An 18,007-nucleotide genomic window follows, 5' to 3' on the forward strand; every position below is an offset into this window, starting at 1 on the left:
GGAATGATTACAGGAGCTACAAACTTGCTGCACTGTAATGTTCACAGACCATTGTCCACACCCTATTGTTGTCGTCATGAAATCTTTTCACTGTTAGACAATCTTGTAGCACTATCTGATTGATTTTGCTATGTTACTTACATGCTCTCTGATGGATGGCTTGAAACGTTAGTAAACTAGTGATAAGCCTCCGGCACTGATGAGCTTTATTTAGTTCCAACATTTGCAACTTCATATCCTGCCATGCGGTACAAAACCCATGTTTCACTTAAAGAAAGACAATTTTTGTTTTATGAAACTTGGCAGTTGAGTTGTGTAACTTATAATGCCATACTTCCTGTGATTTAAATTTTTTCAACTTTATGTGTTGACAATGTTAATTACCTTAAATTCAAATTCAATGTAGGGCTCCAGTGCATCGTACATTTTCAGATTTTCTTCTGCTTCCAGTGTGAAGGTCTGTACCTGTATGGTGTGATGCTGCTGTTAGTTGACCTGCACATAGAAGGAACGGTCAGGGAGCGCATGCTTGTTTCTTACTATAGGTACAGTGCACAGAGATCCAGTGCTGACAGTAACATTGATGATGTGTGCAAATTGTTGCGCTCTACTGGCTTTGTAAATACTCCTGGTGCGAAAAAAATACCAAACTATCCAGTAGAATACTTCAGGTAAATGTCCTATACTGATGCCAGAGTTTTTACGTCTATTTACTTTCTTTAATTGTATTATTCAAATTTGGCACACTTTGTGAACTGTATGGTGAAGTTGCTTATTACCAGCTGTCATTAGAATTCAGAAACATGCTGTATGAAAGTGAACTTGTTCGTGACTTTTTTAAACCAATGCAGGTTTCCCTTTCATGCTGATCTGCTCTGTGAAATGCTAGTAAGTGTAATAAAATTCAACACAGAATACATTCCTATTCAGTTTAAATTTGCAGCCCTAACTATCTGGCAATTCAGTTTTTGCCAGTTTAGAGTGTAAGTTCTCATAACTTTATCTCGGTTATCATTGCATTTTAGATCTGCTTCTTATGTTCTCCTTGATTTATCCATCATCAGGGTCTATACACCCTAGGATAGCCAGGAATTTTATCATATGGGCAAAAACAGGGAAAAATCCGTGAATTTTTTAGAATTCCAGAATTTTTTGTCTTACCGTATTTACTCGGATCTAAGACGCACTCGAATCTAAGCCACACCTGAAAAATGATACTCGAAATCAAGGGAAAAAAAATTTCCCAATTTCTAATCCGCACCTGAAATTTGAGACTCGAAATTCAAGGGGAGAGAAAAGTTTTAGGCCGCACATCCAAATCGAAACAAAGTTGGTCCATTGTAATATGAGAGACAATTTAGGTCGAATGAATGACAATACAGCTACAGCAGTTTGGTTCAAGTCGTAAGCTTAGCAGTTAAGCTTTACCAGGTAGCCATTTCTATGCGTCAGGCACTCCGTCCGTATTTATACGGGTACCCTTCCTTTTTCATGTGCTTCGTCTGGTTTGAATTGATTGCTTATTTTTCTTTGATCTGATAAGTGCTGTTCTCTTTGTTTTAGTTGTTTACGTCACTCTAAGCTGAAAATGCATTACTGTACTGTGTCATGCATTGTTTGTCGCATTCTGATAATGTGTTTTTACAAGCCAGCCGCGGTGGCCAAGCGGTTCTAGGCGCGACCGCTACAGTCGCAGGTTCGAATCCTGCCTCGGGCATGGATGTGTGTGATGTCCTTAGGTTAGTTAGATTTAAGTAGTTCTAAGTTCTAGGGGACTGATGACCTCAGATGTTAAGTCCCATAGTGCTCAGAGCCATTTGAACCATTTTTTTGTGTTTACGACCTGTCGCCGCTCGCGGCATGGCTTGCTTTTGTGCACGCTACCACTGCTTACAATTAAAAAACAAAAGAGAGGAATCGTCTCATTAGCGAAACAATGGCAAGAGACTGCTATTTGTTGTTACTTACACTGCTGCTTTCTCCGACAATGATCAACAAGAACCAAATAATAGACTGCGTATGATAGAAGATGTTCTGAACGAGAGTTTAGTGAAAATTTTTCTCCGTTTGAAAATCTTTGCAGACGCCTCTTTAGTACATTACATTCTGCACAGAAATTAGAGTCATCTTAGATTTAAAAATCTAGTCAATTACCATGCTTCATTTCTGAATGTACCACTATTAGGCATAAGAATAATACGAATATAAACATGACATGATATGTATATTCTTCCGCCTTTGCTGTTGTCTCACTCAAGTTTCGTAGTTTATTAGGCAGACAGGATTTAAATGAGATAGCAGCAAACACGAAAGAATACATGGCAAAATGTTTGTATTCGTATTATTCTTATGGTGAAGAGAATACTGCATGTGATTCACAATACATAGAAGTTCCTGTTAGCAACCATCTCTTCTCACAGGTGGGAAAAAATTCAGTACATAGAGTTGGCCATTTTGACGAACATCCCAAACAGTCTTGCCAGTTGGATTTTCGTAGTACATTGAAATGCTGCTACATTCGAAGATGAACAATACGGAATTTGTATTTACTTCGTTGGATAATGTATGAAAATGCAGTGGTTGAAACTCGGGGCGGAGAAAAAAGCTCATCTTCCACCTTTTTTTTTTAATTTATTTACTGACGCAGAGGTTTTGGCGCCAGTATTTATCTTTGTGCCTGCAAAGCATGCCTGTGTAGCGCTACATATATTCGACGGCAGAACTTAGTTGTGGCAGCACCTACCAACATTTTTCAGAACTTCCGCTTACTTTGTACTCGATTCTAAGCCGCAGGCGGCTTTTTAGATTACAAAAACTTGAAAAAAAAGTGTGGCTTGGATTCGAGTAAATACGGTAGTTTTCAATAAAATTTTTGTAATTTTTACAGGTAAGAAATGATAATCTAACAAAGAATTTTACTTTAGCCTGCCACTGCAGAATAATGTGCACCAATAAAATGTAAACAAAAGAAGAAACACCAAGATAAAACTAAATTGCAAAGAAAATGCTCAATTTACAACAAAAAAAAATAGTGCGCAAGCAAACATCTGCTGACAGCAAAATATGTCAAAGGCTTTACGATGAAGACTATGCAATACTTTGTAAAAACAAACAGCTTTTAATGAGCATGATGTCGCACTGTTTACATTTCTAACAGGTCACAGGAAAATATTGTCAATAATGGTTTGAGGAGTGTTACTTTCAAAGTAAATTTCCTTTTATTAAAGATGAATTACATTACGTGTGAGAATGTGCGATGAATTTCTTAAATCAAAGAGCATTGTCTCTCATTCAAAACTTAACACTTTCAGGAGCACCCACTGAGCAAAATTTCGGACCCATAAGACCAGATATTTATGTCATTATTTAAAATTTTACTGGCACATTCGTGTTTGATATATCTTATAGGATAACACATTCAAAAAATATTGATATTATATGTGGCAGCTTAGCTTTTCTTCTACATCTACATCTACAAGGTTACTCTGCAATTCACGCTTAAGTGCCTGGCAGAGGGTTCAACGAACCATTTTCACACTACTTCTCTACCATTCCACTCTCGAATGGCGCCTGGGAAAAAGGAACACCTAAACCTTTCCGTTCGAGCTCTGATTTCTCTTAATTTATTATAATGATCATTTCTCTCTACGTAGGTGGGTGTCAACCAAATATTTACGCATTCAAAAGAGAAAGTTGGTTATTGAAATTTCGTAAATAGATCTCGCCGCAAGGAAAACCGCCTTTGTTTCAGTGACTGCCATCCCAACTCGCTTATCATATCAGTGGCACTCTCACCCCTATTGCATGATAACACGAAACAAGCTGACCTTCTTTTTGCACTTTTTTGATGTCTTCTGTCAATCCTACCAGATAAGGATCCCATACTGTGCAGCAATATTCCAGCAGAGGACAGATGAGTGTAATGTAGGCTGTCTCTTTAGTTGGTTTGTCGCATCCTCTAAGTGTTCTGCCAACAGAGTGCAGTCATCGTTTTGCTTCCCCACAATATTATCTATGTGGTCATTCCAATTTAAGTTGCTCGTAATTGTAATTTCTAGGTATTTAGTCGAATAGAAAGCCCTTAGATTTGTGTGATTTATCGTATACCCAAAATTTATCGGATTTCTTTTAGTACCCATGTGGATGACTTCGCACTTTTCTTTCTTTAGTGTTGATTACCACTTTTCACACCATACAGAAATTCTCTCTAGATTATTTTGTAATTGGAATTGATCATCTGATGATTTTACTAGACGGTAAATTACATTATCAACCTCTCTGAGAGGAAATCATGAATCCAGTCACACAACTGAGACAGTACTCCATATGCATGCAGTTTGATTAATAGTCACTTGTGAGGAACGGTATCAAAAGTCTTCTGGAAATCTAGGAATATGGAATCAATCTGAGATCCCTTGTCGACAGCACTCATTACTTCATGGGAATAAAGAGCTAGCTGTGTTGCACTAGAATGATATTTTCTGTTGGTTATGTATCAGTAGGTCATTTTCTTCAAGGTGATTCATAATGTTCGAGTACAGTATATGCTCCAAAATGCTACTGCAAATTGAGGTCAGTGATATGGGTCTTTAATTCAATGGGTTACTCCTATTTCCTTCCTTCAATATTGGTGTGACCTGTGCTACTTTCCAGTCTTTAGGAACAAACCTTTCGTCAAGTGAGCAGTTGTATATGATCACATGACATGAGCTGTGATTGGCTAACAAAAACACATCACTATCTCGATTTCAGTGGTTCAGAAACTAACGTGCTGTGTTTGGTGGATTTCATGTTTATACTTTCGTATTATGAAAAATGCGGTGTACTTGCTGCTGCGCATCAAAGATAGTCCCAAAACACCCCCCCCCCCCCTTTTTTTCTGCATTTTGTTCCCTAAAATGCCAGGATGTTTGCGCCAGTGTATAAAACCTTTACCATTCAAAGGATTGAGAAGTTTCCCAGTTGTGAGGGAAAGTATAATGTCACTTGAAATGGAAGAAGTGTATTTTCACCTAGGAAAAAGCATCTTTTTAACTGGGAAATACGGGAATTTATTTCCTTGTCTGCATATACACCCTGGTCGTGCATTACTTTGCTTTGAAGGTAGCAGAATTCCTGTGCTTTGATGGTAGCAGAATTCCTTCGCTTCATGTACTATGTGGTCCCAAATTTTGATGTTAATTTTATCACTAATCTCATTTCTCCTCCTAATAATTCTTGTCTTGATTTGGTTTACTCATAGTCCACATACTGTGCTCATTTGACTTAATTGCATTCAACAGGTCCTGTAATTCTTCGTCTGAGGATAGCAATGTCAGCAGTATATCTTACCAGTGGAATCCTTTCACTCTGAATTTTAATGCTATTGTAGAATCTTTTTTGAATTTCTGATGTTGCTTCTCCATTGTACAATTTGAATGGTAGGGGAGAAACCCTGCAGTCTTGCCTCACATCCTTTATTTTTCCTTAACAGTCAAATCTGGGCTTCACTGTACCCATTTTGGTGGAGTCCCTTAATATGCTGCAACTTAGCTGTGACTCATGTCCTCGTCACAGAGATGGGATGGGTACTTTGGGTAAAAATGCTTTGGATCATATACTACTGCATTGGATGATGAGTTTTGAACCTATGAACTTTTGATCATTATTTAAAGCAGTAATGTTGTGTACTGATTGATTTAGTTTCTGTTTTCTTACAGGCGATTTACAATAAATCCACTGTATGTGGAAATGGTTTTGGGTCGTTTGCGGTCAGATGATATTTATAATCAGCTTTCGGCTTATCCTCTACCTGAGCACAGGAGCACTGCACTGTCAACTCAAGCTGCAATGCTGTATGTGTGTCTCTTCTTTGATCCAAATGTGCTGCACAACCAGACTGCCAAAATGAGAGAGATTGTTGATAGGTTTTTCCCTGATAACTGGGTAAGTTACATCATTCAGTAATAAGTAGTCATCTTATGCCGTGTAATGGGCCTAGTTGGTAATTTTTTAAAGTTAACCTTTTGTTTAATCATTTCACATTTTGTGATAAATGTTTTTTATAAATAATAAAGTAAAAAAAATCAGTTATGTTTGCCTTTTGCAGGCATTTGTTTGATAATGGATACATAGGCGACAGTTGGCTGCAAGGTAATACACTGAAATGGTTACAGTTCATCCAAAAATGACAATTTTGTGTGATGCAGTTTTTAAGCAGACTTATTTCCAAAGACATCACAAAGTCTTCAGCCAAACTTCAACAAATTACAGTTTACTGGGTGGCTGCTACTACTCACATTTCAGATCACTATGTGTCAGTTACATAGAGCACATTATTTGCTATTACCAGTTCTGTATAACAGCTCCCATTCTTTCGTGGTTCTATATATAGTTTAAATTCGAGTGAATTCATACCAATTCTTAAAAAATTATTTTAGGGGGCTTATTTCATATAGTTTATTTTAACATAAGTTTAGTTAATATCATAATAGAGTTAACAGACACTTCCTTGTACCAGTTCATATTCTGTTTTAAGTTAAAATTACTGTGGTCCTACTTTTTATTGGTATGGAATCTAAACAGTATCCATTATTATGTTTTTATACAAACAGTTTCTTGTGTTTTTTTACTTTGTATAATACCGAAACATTCTGATCCAGCTCATGTAATGAAATATGTGCATAATCATTTATTGGTCAAAATTTTTCAAATCTGGTTTGGTTAACTGATGAAGATAATTGTTGACTAAATTATTTTTAAAACCCTGAGTACTAGAATGTATCCTTAAACATAGTGAATAACTCAGCTCAGTGTAGGTCTCTTTGAAGTTGCAAAATTATTGATGGTGTTCTTCTGGGTATACAGCCAAGTTGTTAACATTTTTTCCACTTTATTTTGATGACCAACCCGATCATCATCTTGATGCTGTGAGTTTTGCTGTTGTGAGTAGTCACTACCTGGGTTCCAAAACCAGAGTGAACTATTGATATCCCATGCCACCATTTATAGCTGAGTTCAACCCCTGACATCCACTATGCCATTTGACACTCGTCTGTTTTTCAGAGCCCATACCGCTATTTCCTGAAATGCACGTTCTCTTAGTGTTTCCCTGGCCTAGTAGATGTGATAGTCAGAGACCTCTTAATAAATTGAGTGTCAACCCAAAGCCTCATTTAAATTGCAACCTCAACACTTATCAGTGCTGATACCAGTCACCTGTAAGAAAGAACGAGTAACACTCAGAAACCTATGGGGGACAAAGAAACTGCAATTCTGACAGCCAATATGAGCATTGCTATTGTCCTAATGTCAGGTGTTGACTACAATAAAAAGATTGTAGATGTTGTGAATGGCATTACCTAGAGATAGCTAGATGTCTGTCCCACGGATAAAATCGAGAGGAAGACACGGACTCTTCTCAATGAGTCAGGCTGGCTGTGTGATGTCATTAAGGGTCTTGGAACTCAAGCAACTGTGCCACTACCATTATATGACCTTCCTAATATAAACAAGGGAGCTATTTCTCTAAGATCCACAGTGTGTGATGTGGCCACATGCAGCGATGAAGTTGGAAAGAGTTCCTTGAACATTTAAACTCTGTCCATCCTAATGTAACATTCACAATGGAAATTGAAAACGAAGGGAAACTGTTAGTTAAGAGAAAACTGTATGGGTCCCTGGCTAACAGTGTATATAGAAAATCCATGTGCACTGACTGCTATCCCCACATTTTGAGCCATTGTCCTCTCCCACAAAGAAATTCAGTACGAAAGACTCAGGTCCATAGAACTTGAACACTTTGGCAGGGACAGCATCACCAAAGAAGTGAAACATCTACAAATAGTGTTCTAAATGAACAGATTTTCATTAATTAATCACACTGAAAAATCTAGGAGATCACACTGGAGAATCCTCTCTCTAATGGCACTCTTCTCATAGACAGCACAAATCCTGCATTTAGTCATGTACAAAAAGATCTGCGTGTGTTAACAGTTGCAAGACTTTATAATGACTGACTGTCAATAAATGGTAAAAAGTGCCCCTGCAACACATTCTGGTGGTGAACAAAGCCTTTATGAATTTATGCTTCAGTTTAATAACATCAATTAAAGAAATGTGAAGCTATCATCAGTGAGCTATTTGGTTGAACACTGCAGTGTTTTACTAGGACTGGTCCATTTGAAGGTGATATGCCCTCGCCTTTCTGTAACCTTTAGCTTGACTTAACCAGCTAGTTTTATAGGAACCTGTAGTTTGAGAGAAATTTTGAACTATGGTACAGCTTGGCCTCTTTCAGTTATACAAATCATTGCTATAGGCCAGGGCCGGCCAAATGCTGCACAGTGTGCAGACGTGCGGAAGTGCTGCACATGTGTGCACGTGTGCGACAGCAAGCGACATCTGTTATTAGACGTGTGTCCTAAATGAACGGCGGCGGCTCCACTTCCCTGTTTATGTGGTACACGCAAGAGCTTGTTTGTGAAAGATTTTTCTCGGTGATGAAAATGAATAAATCAAGGTTTCGATCAAGCATAAGTGATGAAAATCTTCACAACTGCTTGCATTTGTCAATGAGCCATGCTTTTGCGCCCGATTTTAACTATATCATTTCTCATGATGAGTGATAAACGTGTTTGGATTTATTCCTTTCATAATTAAAAATTATTGGTTACTAATTGTGCATTATTGCCTCATTCTGCTCCATGTTACATTGTTATCAGGAAAATTGGTCATTAAACCGATTGTTCCAATGTATACTTACATTTAGGGGTTTTTATTAATGTGAGATGGGCTACGCCCAGCTGAAGTCGATAAAACATAACATTCATGTAATTGTCGGTTATTATGGAGATTTCAGACGGAACTGATGAAAGATATAGCAATAATGGTATTGAAATAGCAGGTGATCATCGAGAGGTCTGCGGTTATCATTCTGTTCAGAGGTCAGTGAGACAGAAATTATGTGGGTGTAACTGAGGGCACCGAGAATTAGTTATAGGAAACATTGCATTAGTTTAATGTTATTTGAAATCATGAATAAGGTTCGTTCGAAGTCGCTAAGTTCTCTCTTTCTTAAATGCTAGATCAAAAACATTATGCGTATTTACGTGCCGTCAGTCAAGCTGCCTTAATATAAACCCACGGTTGTTAACTGTATTGCTTGTCTTACTGGGTTAAACTGTTAACATAAAAGTAGACGTTTCAATGAGCAGACTGTGACAGTAATGTTTAATACGCGAAATACCTTCACATGGTTGGCTTGCAAGCTGTGGAAAGAGCACTAGAATTCGCCGGTACAGAGTATCCCAGCAAGTAGATAAAGCGACATCTATGCGTAGAAACATGCACTACATGAATGCTGACGGCTGCGGCGTGCACGCTGTGACCCGGAAGTAGCACATGTGCAGGAGCACCACACGTGTGCAGAATTTCTGGCCGGCCCTGCTATAGGCAAAAGAAGCAGTAAGTGTCAGAAAGAAATTCTTTGACTTACAGCAATGTAGAGAGAAAAAATATTTTTACAGGGCTACTTAAATGAAGCATCAGAAGGTATTCTGAGAGTAGTGATTTTGTGGCGGCGTTCATAGCGACAAGCAATTCGCTGTAGAAACGGCTTACGAAGTCACCGCCACACTTTTAATAGCGGGCCGACCGGTCCGCTGGAACAGTGAACAGAAAGATGAAAACCCAAACACTCTGATTAAATAAAAGTCGGTACTTATCTTTATTAACGAAGATACAGTAACACAGTAGTGAACTTGGTGTCTACAGAAATCTGTCTAGTTCGAGTCGGAGTGGCTAGGTCAGCGTCGGCTGACGACAAACAACAACTCTGCTGCGATGAACACACAAGTGACTAGCAAGTACACAATTCGGTGGCAAGTATACAACTGAGCGGCGAATACAGAACTGCCCTAGCGCTCGCGACTCCAGCGCTTAAGAAGCCAGAAGCCAGCGGTGGCGCACGCAGACTTGCGGCGATTTCCTGTATCGCTGGCGCTGCTTATGCGGACGGCGTCCGGACTTTGATGCTGCCAACCTTTTGGCAGCGGGCTCGGGTGGCATTACTGGCTACGATATAACACTCCTCCCCCCCAAATCGCCGCACCGTCGTTGAAGAATGATGTGGCGAGCGTCGACGGCGGGGGAGGGGTCTGGCCGCAGGCGTAGCGGACGAGACCGGGGCGGAGACTGTTGTCGATGGCAGTCCCCGGTCCGCACCCCAGCATTGGCTGCGCAGGGCCTCGGGAAACACCGACTGAAAACTGAGGTCAGGGTGCACGCCTGTGACCACGGGGGCAGCTTCTGGTATTGTACGCGACGGGGCGTCGGGACCCACGAAGAGAGGCAGCGTCTCCTGATGCTGCGTCGACGGCTGCTGAGTGGGCGCCGGACAAGGCGCTGCGGTGTCAGACTCCTTGGGGGTGCCCAAGGAAAGCGGCTGCAGGACAGGCTGCACAGCCACCGCTTGGGAAGGCGGCCCGGCTGAGGGGTCGACGTCCATCAGCTCCGAAGGCGGTGGCGACTGAAGAGGGACCGCAGGCGCCGGAGCGACCACCTGGGGCGCTCCCGGATGAAGCTGCGCGGGAGGCATCAACGGGACGGGCTGTCGGCGTGGGTAGCGGCGACGGCTGCTGCTGCTGCCCTGGCGGCGGCAGCGAAGTCGGAAGGCGCGCCTGGAACCCGCCGCGGACCAAATCTGTGGACAAAGAACGAGCGGCAGAATCCGGGCGGCCAGCGCGGCGCAACTGGTTCTGATACCTCCTGTGCACCCCAGTAGCACCTTGAACAGTATAAAAACCGCGACCCTGGACACTTATCACGGTACCACATTCCCAACGACGGCGACCGTGATAAACTCTGAAAAAAACGGCGTCGTTGCGCTGAAAACGCGTGCGATGCTCAGAAGCGGCGGGTCGATCCGGGGGGTGCAACAACCGTAGTAGGGTGCGATGACGACGGCCGTGGAGAAGCTCTGCAGGCGAAGGGCCATCGCGTGGCGTGGTCCGGTACGACGACAGGAATGTGATGAGGGCCTGCTGATGAGAGTGCGTAGCACGAAGGCGGTCCATATGATCCTTGAATGTGCGTACAAAACGTTCTGCTGCACCATTCGATTGAGGGTGGAACGGCGGAGTAAGAACATGGCGAATGCCATTGGCAGAACAAAAACTTTCAAATTCAGCAGAGGTAAATTGTGGACCATTGTCAGACACTAAAACTTCTGGAAGACCCTCAATACAAAAAATTGAAGTCAACGCCTGTACAGTTTGTGCAGACGTTGTAGACTGCATGGGCACAACAAACGGAGAATTACTAAATGCATCTATCACGATGAGCCAACGAGAATTCCAATATGGACCAGCGAAATCAATATGTACTTGCTGCCAGGGACCGGCAGGGCGTGCCCACTCAAAATAGCATTGAGGCGGAGCAGCTTGGTGTTCGGCACACGTCGAACAATCTGTAGACATCTGCGTAATCTGCTTATCAATGCCGATCCATGTACAATGACGGCGGGCAAGCTGTTTGGTGCGGACCACTCCCCAATGACCTTGATGCAACAAGTCGAGGACCTTGGATTGGAGCTCTTGGGGAACCACTACACGAAGCTGGTCATTCTCGGTGCGTAACAGCAAAACTCCGTGCGAAACAGACAACAGATGACGTTGCGGATAATAGCGACGAACCACAGGATCCGATATGTCCTTTGCCTTGGACGGCCAACCACGTTGAACAAAACGTAATAGTAAACTCAGATGAGGATCCGTAGCTGTCTCACGTGCCACCTGACGATAATCAATCGGAAAATCCCGGAAGGATTGATGCTCATCGCCGTCAATCTGATGGCAAGAGTCGTCGGAGGAATCGAAGACGTCATCCGCAGCAAACGGCAATCTAGAAAGCACGTCAGCGTTTGCATGCTGAGCTGTAGGGCGATACAGTATCTCATACTGGTATTGTGATAACAAAAGAGCCCAACGTTGTAGTCTCTGAGCTGTCCGCTGAGGAACTGGTTTAGACGGATGAAACAGTGACGTCAGGGGCTTGTGATCTGTTACTAAATAGAATGGTCTACCATAGAGGTAGTGATGGAATTTTGTGACACCGAACACAATAGCCAACGCTTCCTTGTCCAATTGGCTATAATTACACTGAGCTTTGTTTAGCAATTTAGATGCGAACGCAATAGGACGTTCGGTGTTACCGACTCGGTGAGACAACACAGCACTGAGGCCGAAAGAAGAGGCATCACAAGCTAACACCAGAGGCTTGTTAGGGTCGTAATGGACCAGACAACGATCATTCAATAAAGCCTCTTTAAGCTGCTGAAAGGCTGATTGGCAATCAGCTGACCACACAAACGGAACATTCTTACGGCGGAGACGATGCAACGGTGCAGCAATCTGTGATGCATTGGGTATAAACCTAATATAATATGTCAATTTGCCAAGAACTGCTTGCAATTCATGCAGATTGCGAGGGGCGGGCAAATCACGAATAGCTGCTAAATGTGACTGGGAAGGATGAATGCCTTGAGCATTAATAACATGTCCCAGATACTCCATCTCCGTAAGGAAAAATGAAAGTTTATCGATGTTGCAACGTAGGCCTACCTGAGACAACACTTTAAACAAACACTCCAAATTACGGAAATGTTCAGCAGGCGTCCGACCGGACACAACAATATCGTCTAAATAGTTGCAACACGATGGCACATTAGCCAGAAGTTGTGACAAAAAACGCTGAAAAACAGCTGGGGCTGACGCACAACCAAAAGGCAAACGCAGAAAACGGAACAACCCCAACGACGTGTTTATGACAAAATACTGTTGTGATTGCTCGTCGAGGGGCAATTGCAAATATGCTTCACGGAGATCAATTTTGGAAAAGAAACGAGCTTCCCCTAACTTATCCATCAGCTCGTCCGGTCTAGGCAAAGGAAAAGAATCAATGACAGTCTGAGGATTAACTGTCGACTTAAAATCAGCACACAAACGTAACTTGCCAGACGGTTTCTTTATAATAACTAAGGGAGAAGCCCACTGGCTCGCTGAAACGGGTTGAATAACACCGTTGTTTTGCCAACGACAAAGTTCATCTTCTACAGGTGCCCGGAGGGCGTGAGGCACTGGACGAGCACGACAAAATCGAGGCTGAGCATTATCTTTTAATGTAATATGGGCGGCAAAGTTCGCAGCACAACCTAGTTCGTCTTTAAATATGTCACTGTATCGTTTACACAAATCGGTTATGCTGTCTTGAGGAACAACAACAGAATTAATTTGCAACACATTGTCTTGGATAGACAGGCCAAACAAGTCAAAACAGTCTAATCAGAAAATGTTTACACTGTCTGTAGCGCGGAGCACTGTGAATAAAACTGTTTTTGTATTGCCACGGAATGTGGCTGGCACGCTACATACACCTAACACGGGAATGTGTTCTCCACTATAAGTAACCAAAGAATGTTTTGCCGCTGAAAGTTTAGGGCGGCCGATAGCCGCATATGTAGCACTATTTATGAGAGTCACAGACGCACCAGTGTCTAATTGAAAATTGAAGGTCTTATCCTGGATGCGTAGCTTCACAAATAGTTTATTACACTGTCTCTGGATGGGTGCAGTGGAGGCGGAAGACACAAAATCAGCGCGTTTAGCGCGTGTTCGCTGCGTACGGCAACTCGTGGGTTGGGCGGGTGGAACAACAACTCCCGCTTCACTTGCAGTCTGTACATTACGTTTTACTGCGTTTGAATTACGCTTAGGTCGCATAGCAGAGGGCTGGGTGGGTGGCTTATTGCGAACAAGTTTATTACCCACACGAACCGTGGAAGAGTCTTTAAACGCGACCTTCTGGGCGGGCTGGCTTTGAAGAACATGAATATCCATGGGCTGGGCAGCACTAGAATTGTTCTTGCGTTTACGCAAACAAACAGTCTGGATGTGTTCTTTCCTTTGACAAAAGTGACAAACCGCGTTTCTTAACGGGCAACGTTCACGAGGATGAGCAAGAACACACTTAGGGCAAGACTTAACTCTATCATTTTGCACACGCGGCTGACGAATGTGTTTAACATGACGCGGCCGGCTAGTGTTTACAGTCTGACTCTGCCGGTGGGGCCGCGGGCGTGACATAACTTGCTTAGCACAGGCAATTTGAGAAATACGTGGCTGATCTAACTCACACTCAGCATAGTCAAAAGTATCTTGGGCTTCAATGATGTTCATCACAGTCTCTAATGACGGGTCAGGCAACTTTAAGATAGCAGCACGAATACGAGAATCAGCAATGTTTTGAGTAATAGCGTCTCGTAGCATGACATCACTGTAGGAAGCTCCACACACACAATTAAATCGGCACTGACGGGTGAGGCCCCGTAAATCTGTTAACCACTGTTTATTAGATTGATGTGGCAGTTTCTTTAATATGAAGAACTTGAATCTGGCTGCTGCCACATGAACTCGCGACTCGAAATACTCAGCAAGCTTGTTAACAACAACGTCATAGTCTAAAGCTTCTGGCTGGGATTCCGGGAACAACTTACAAAGTAGTCGATAGATTTCCACGCCTGCAGTGGAAATTAAATAAAGCTGCCGCTCAGTACCTGTGATTTTGTAGACTGTCATGTGCGCCTGCAACTGCGCGAAATATTCTCGCCATTCTTCTCGTGATGCATCAAAAGCACGGAAAGGTGGTGCTGCCTGTGCTTGTTCCTTTTGTGTTGGAGGATTAGCCGCTTGTTTGGCGATTGCTTCCACCAGACTTTGTATTTGCTGACTCTGTAACAAGATCAACTGTTGTAATTCGGCAGACATAGTGAACACAAATTAAACCAGCCCCCAAAATTTTATCGCTATAATTAGTATAACCAGAAACAAGTGGAACCAGCCCTGCACACGAGTTTGGAAGTTCTCGTCGCCAGTTTTGTGGCGGCGTTCGTAGCGACAAGCAATGCGCTGTAGAAACGGCTTACGAAGTCACCGCCACACTTTTAATAGCGGGCCGACCGGTCCGCTGGAACAGTGAACAGAAAGATGAAAACCCAAACACTCTGATTAAATAAAAGTCGGTACTTATCTTTATTAACGAAGATACAGTAACACAGTAGTGAACTCGGTGTCTACAGAAATCTGTCTAGTTCGAGTCGGAGCGGCTAGGTCAGCGTCGGCTGACGACAAACAACAACTCTGCTGCGATGAACACACAACTGACTAGCAAGTACACAATTCGGTGGCGAGTATACAACTGAGCGGCGAATACAGAACTGCCCTAGCGCTCGCGACTCCAGCGCTTAAGAAGCCAGAAGCCAGCGGTGGCGCGCGCAGACTTGCGGCGATTTCCTGTATCGCTGGCGCTGCTTATGCGGACGGCGTCCGGACTTTGATGCTGCCAACCTTTTGGCAGCGGGCTCGGGTGGCATTACTGGCTAGGATATAACAAGTGATAAGGAGGAATCATAGTTGTTTTCTCATTTTATGGTGTTTCTCCAGTATTGTAGTAATTGAGTCGGGTAGAGATTTGAAGGAAAAATTATTTCACATTATAACTGTAATGAATAAAGATACCATCTGATAACACAGTGACTAGTGGATTGGCACATAAACAAACATAGTAACTGGGCTTATGGAAATATATTTTCATGTGTCTTGCCAACTCAAAATATATTTCTTAATTCCATATACAGATGAATTACTGGAATGTCATCCATTACTGCTACTCCTATGAGGTGTAGATATACAGACAAATGCAACAGTACAGCTATAGGCCCTTGCATGGGATTCTCTTATTCCAATATTTGAACAAAAATACAAATTCATTGTCTGAGCTACCACATTCAAGTTTTCGTTTACCCTCTATCTCTCTCTCTCTCTCTCTCTCTCTCTCTCTCTCTCTCTCTCTCCCTCTCTCTCTCTCTCTCCCCCATGCTTCATATATACTAGCATCTTCTTGCTGTATGTCTGCCTCCGTAGCGTTACCGCCTACCATGCAGGGGGCCCGGTTCAATTCCCAGCAGGGGACTGGATGTTGTGTATCCTTCATCATCATTGACTCGCAAGTCGCTGATGTGGGGTCAACTAAAATGGACTTTCAATACAGCCGCCTAACTCCACTGAATGTGGCCTCCCGGCCAACAATGGCATACAATCATTCCCCCCCCCTTACTGTAGAGTTTCAATTAGGAGGGGAGGGTCATGTATTTATGTTAAGAATGAACTCCAATAGAAGGTAAGAAGTGACATTGTCTCTCTTGGTGAAGAAAAACACTTTGAAGTGTCAGCAATAAAGCTATCATATCAAAATGTTTCCAAAAAACCTTGTCATATTATGAGTATATCATTCTCCTAGTGATGATTTTGACATATTCTGTGCAAAACTAATATAGAGTCTAGAACAGGTATCAAACACAAAAAGTAACATTCTGCTATGTGGAGATCTTAACGTAAACACAGCAAAAATATATAATGTTACTAACGCTTTTCTGAGCATTTTATGTAGCTTTGGAATGGTATCACTAGTCAGCTATGCAACAAGGATAACAACACACTCAGCCTCTACTATTGATCATATAGCCACTGATATTGGCACAGAAAACTGTGACTTAGTATTCAAAAATCTGGGACTTTCAGATCATCTTTGTCAGATTGCACAAATAAATGTTCCTATGGGAATAGCAACCAAGCTACAGGTATACAAAAGAATCTACTCCAAATCAGCCATGCAAAATTTTACTGTACAGTTAAATCGTGAAACCTGGGACGATTTATATGCGCAAACAGATGTTCTGTCATTTCACGTCATTGTTTAAGCTCAAATTTGGAGAATCGTTTCCCAGAGTCCTACTTCCTATTGGAGCACAGATCAAAATGAAATGGATTACCAGTGGGATTATAAAATCTGCCTAAACCCTTTAGACAACTCAGGTCTATAAAGAATACATGCAGTGACCCTGGTTTTGTAAGCTATTACAAAAACTACAAAAATATCTACAGAAAGGTTCTTCCGGCAGCTAAAAAGTCAGCTAATGACAAACTGATAAAAAATGTAAATAAGAAAAGTAAAGCTGCTTGGACTTTAGTAAAACGTGAGACTGGAAATAAGAAAAAAGGGCACTCGGGCACTAAAATCAAGAAATCAGGCAATACAATCAGTGATCAAAAAGACCTGACTAACTTCATAAACTCATACTTCACCAGTATTGCAAAAGACCCACAGAGCAAATTTCCAAAAAGATCTGATGTTCCAGTGCAAAATTACATAAAAAATTCAGTGGTTCTGCTCCCCACTACTGAGAGAGAAGTAAGCAGTGCCATAAAAGAATTAAAAAACAAATCCTCAACAGGACTGGACAAAGTCCCACTTTGTGTGTTAAAGTAGTGCATAGACAGCATTAAAGCCAGAATGAGATTTTCACTCTGCAGCAGAGTGTGCGCTGATATGAAACTTCCTGGCAGATTAAAACTGTGTGCTGGACCGAGACTCGAACTCGGGACTTTTGCCTTTCGCAGGCAAGTGCTCTACCAACTGAACTACCCAAGCATGACTCGCGCCCCATCCTCACAACTTTACTTCTGCCAGTACCTCGTCTCCTACTTTCCAAACTTCACAGAAGCTCTCCTGCGAACCTTGCAGAACTAGCACTCCTGAAAGATAGGATATTGCGGAGACATGGCTTAGCCGCAGCCCGGGGGGTGTTTTCAGAATGAGATTTTAACTCTGCAGCAGAGTGTGCGCTGATATGAAGTTGTGAGTATGGGGCGTGAGTCGTGGTTGGGTAGCTCAGTTGGTAGAGCACTTGCCTGCGAAAGGCAAAGGTCTGGAGTTCGAGTCTCGGTCTGGCACACAGTTTTAATCTGCCAGGAAGTTTCAGCATCACTGACATCATTAACCAGTCTTTTAAGATTGGCTGCTTCTAAGACTACCTGAAACTAACTAAAATCATACCTATGCAAAAAAAAGGTGATGTTGAAAACATAGGAAATTACAAGCCATTGCTTTCCCTTCAAGTATTTTCCAAAATTGT

General features: G+C 42.2%; 1 protein-coding gene across 4 annotated transcripts in view; it reads left to right on the forward strand.

The window, feature by feature from the left end:
- Nucleotides 1-18,007, forward strand: part of LOC124605578 (WASH complex subunit 5) — a 194,399-nt gene that overhangs the window by 51,520 nt on the left and 124,872 nt on the right. For 3 of the 4 annotated variants that reach the window (XM_047137357.1, XM_047137356.1, XM_047137355.1), the window contains 2 exons: nt 451-671; nt 5,700-5,925. In XM_047137357.1, the coding sequence (XP_046993313.1) occupies nt 451-671; nt 5,700-5,925 (447 nt within the window). Of the gene's footprint in view, nt 1-450; nt 672-5,473; nt 5,577-5,699; nt 5,926-18,007 lie in introns of those variants that run through there. The other variant, XM_047137358.1, reaches the window with a different exon arrangement.

This window comes from Schistocerca americana, chromosome 3, assembly GCF_021461395.2.
Source record: "Schistocerca americana isolate TAMUIC-IGC-003095 chromosome 3, iqSchAmer2.1, whole genome shotgun sequence".
NCBI classification, from domain to species: Eukaryota; Metazoa; Arthropoda; class Insecta; order Orthoptera; family Acrididae; genus Schistocerca; species Schistocerca americana.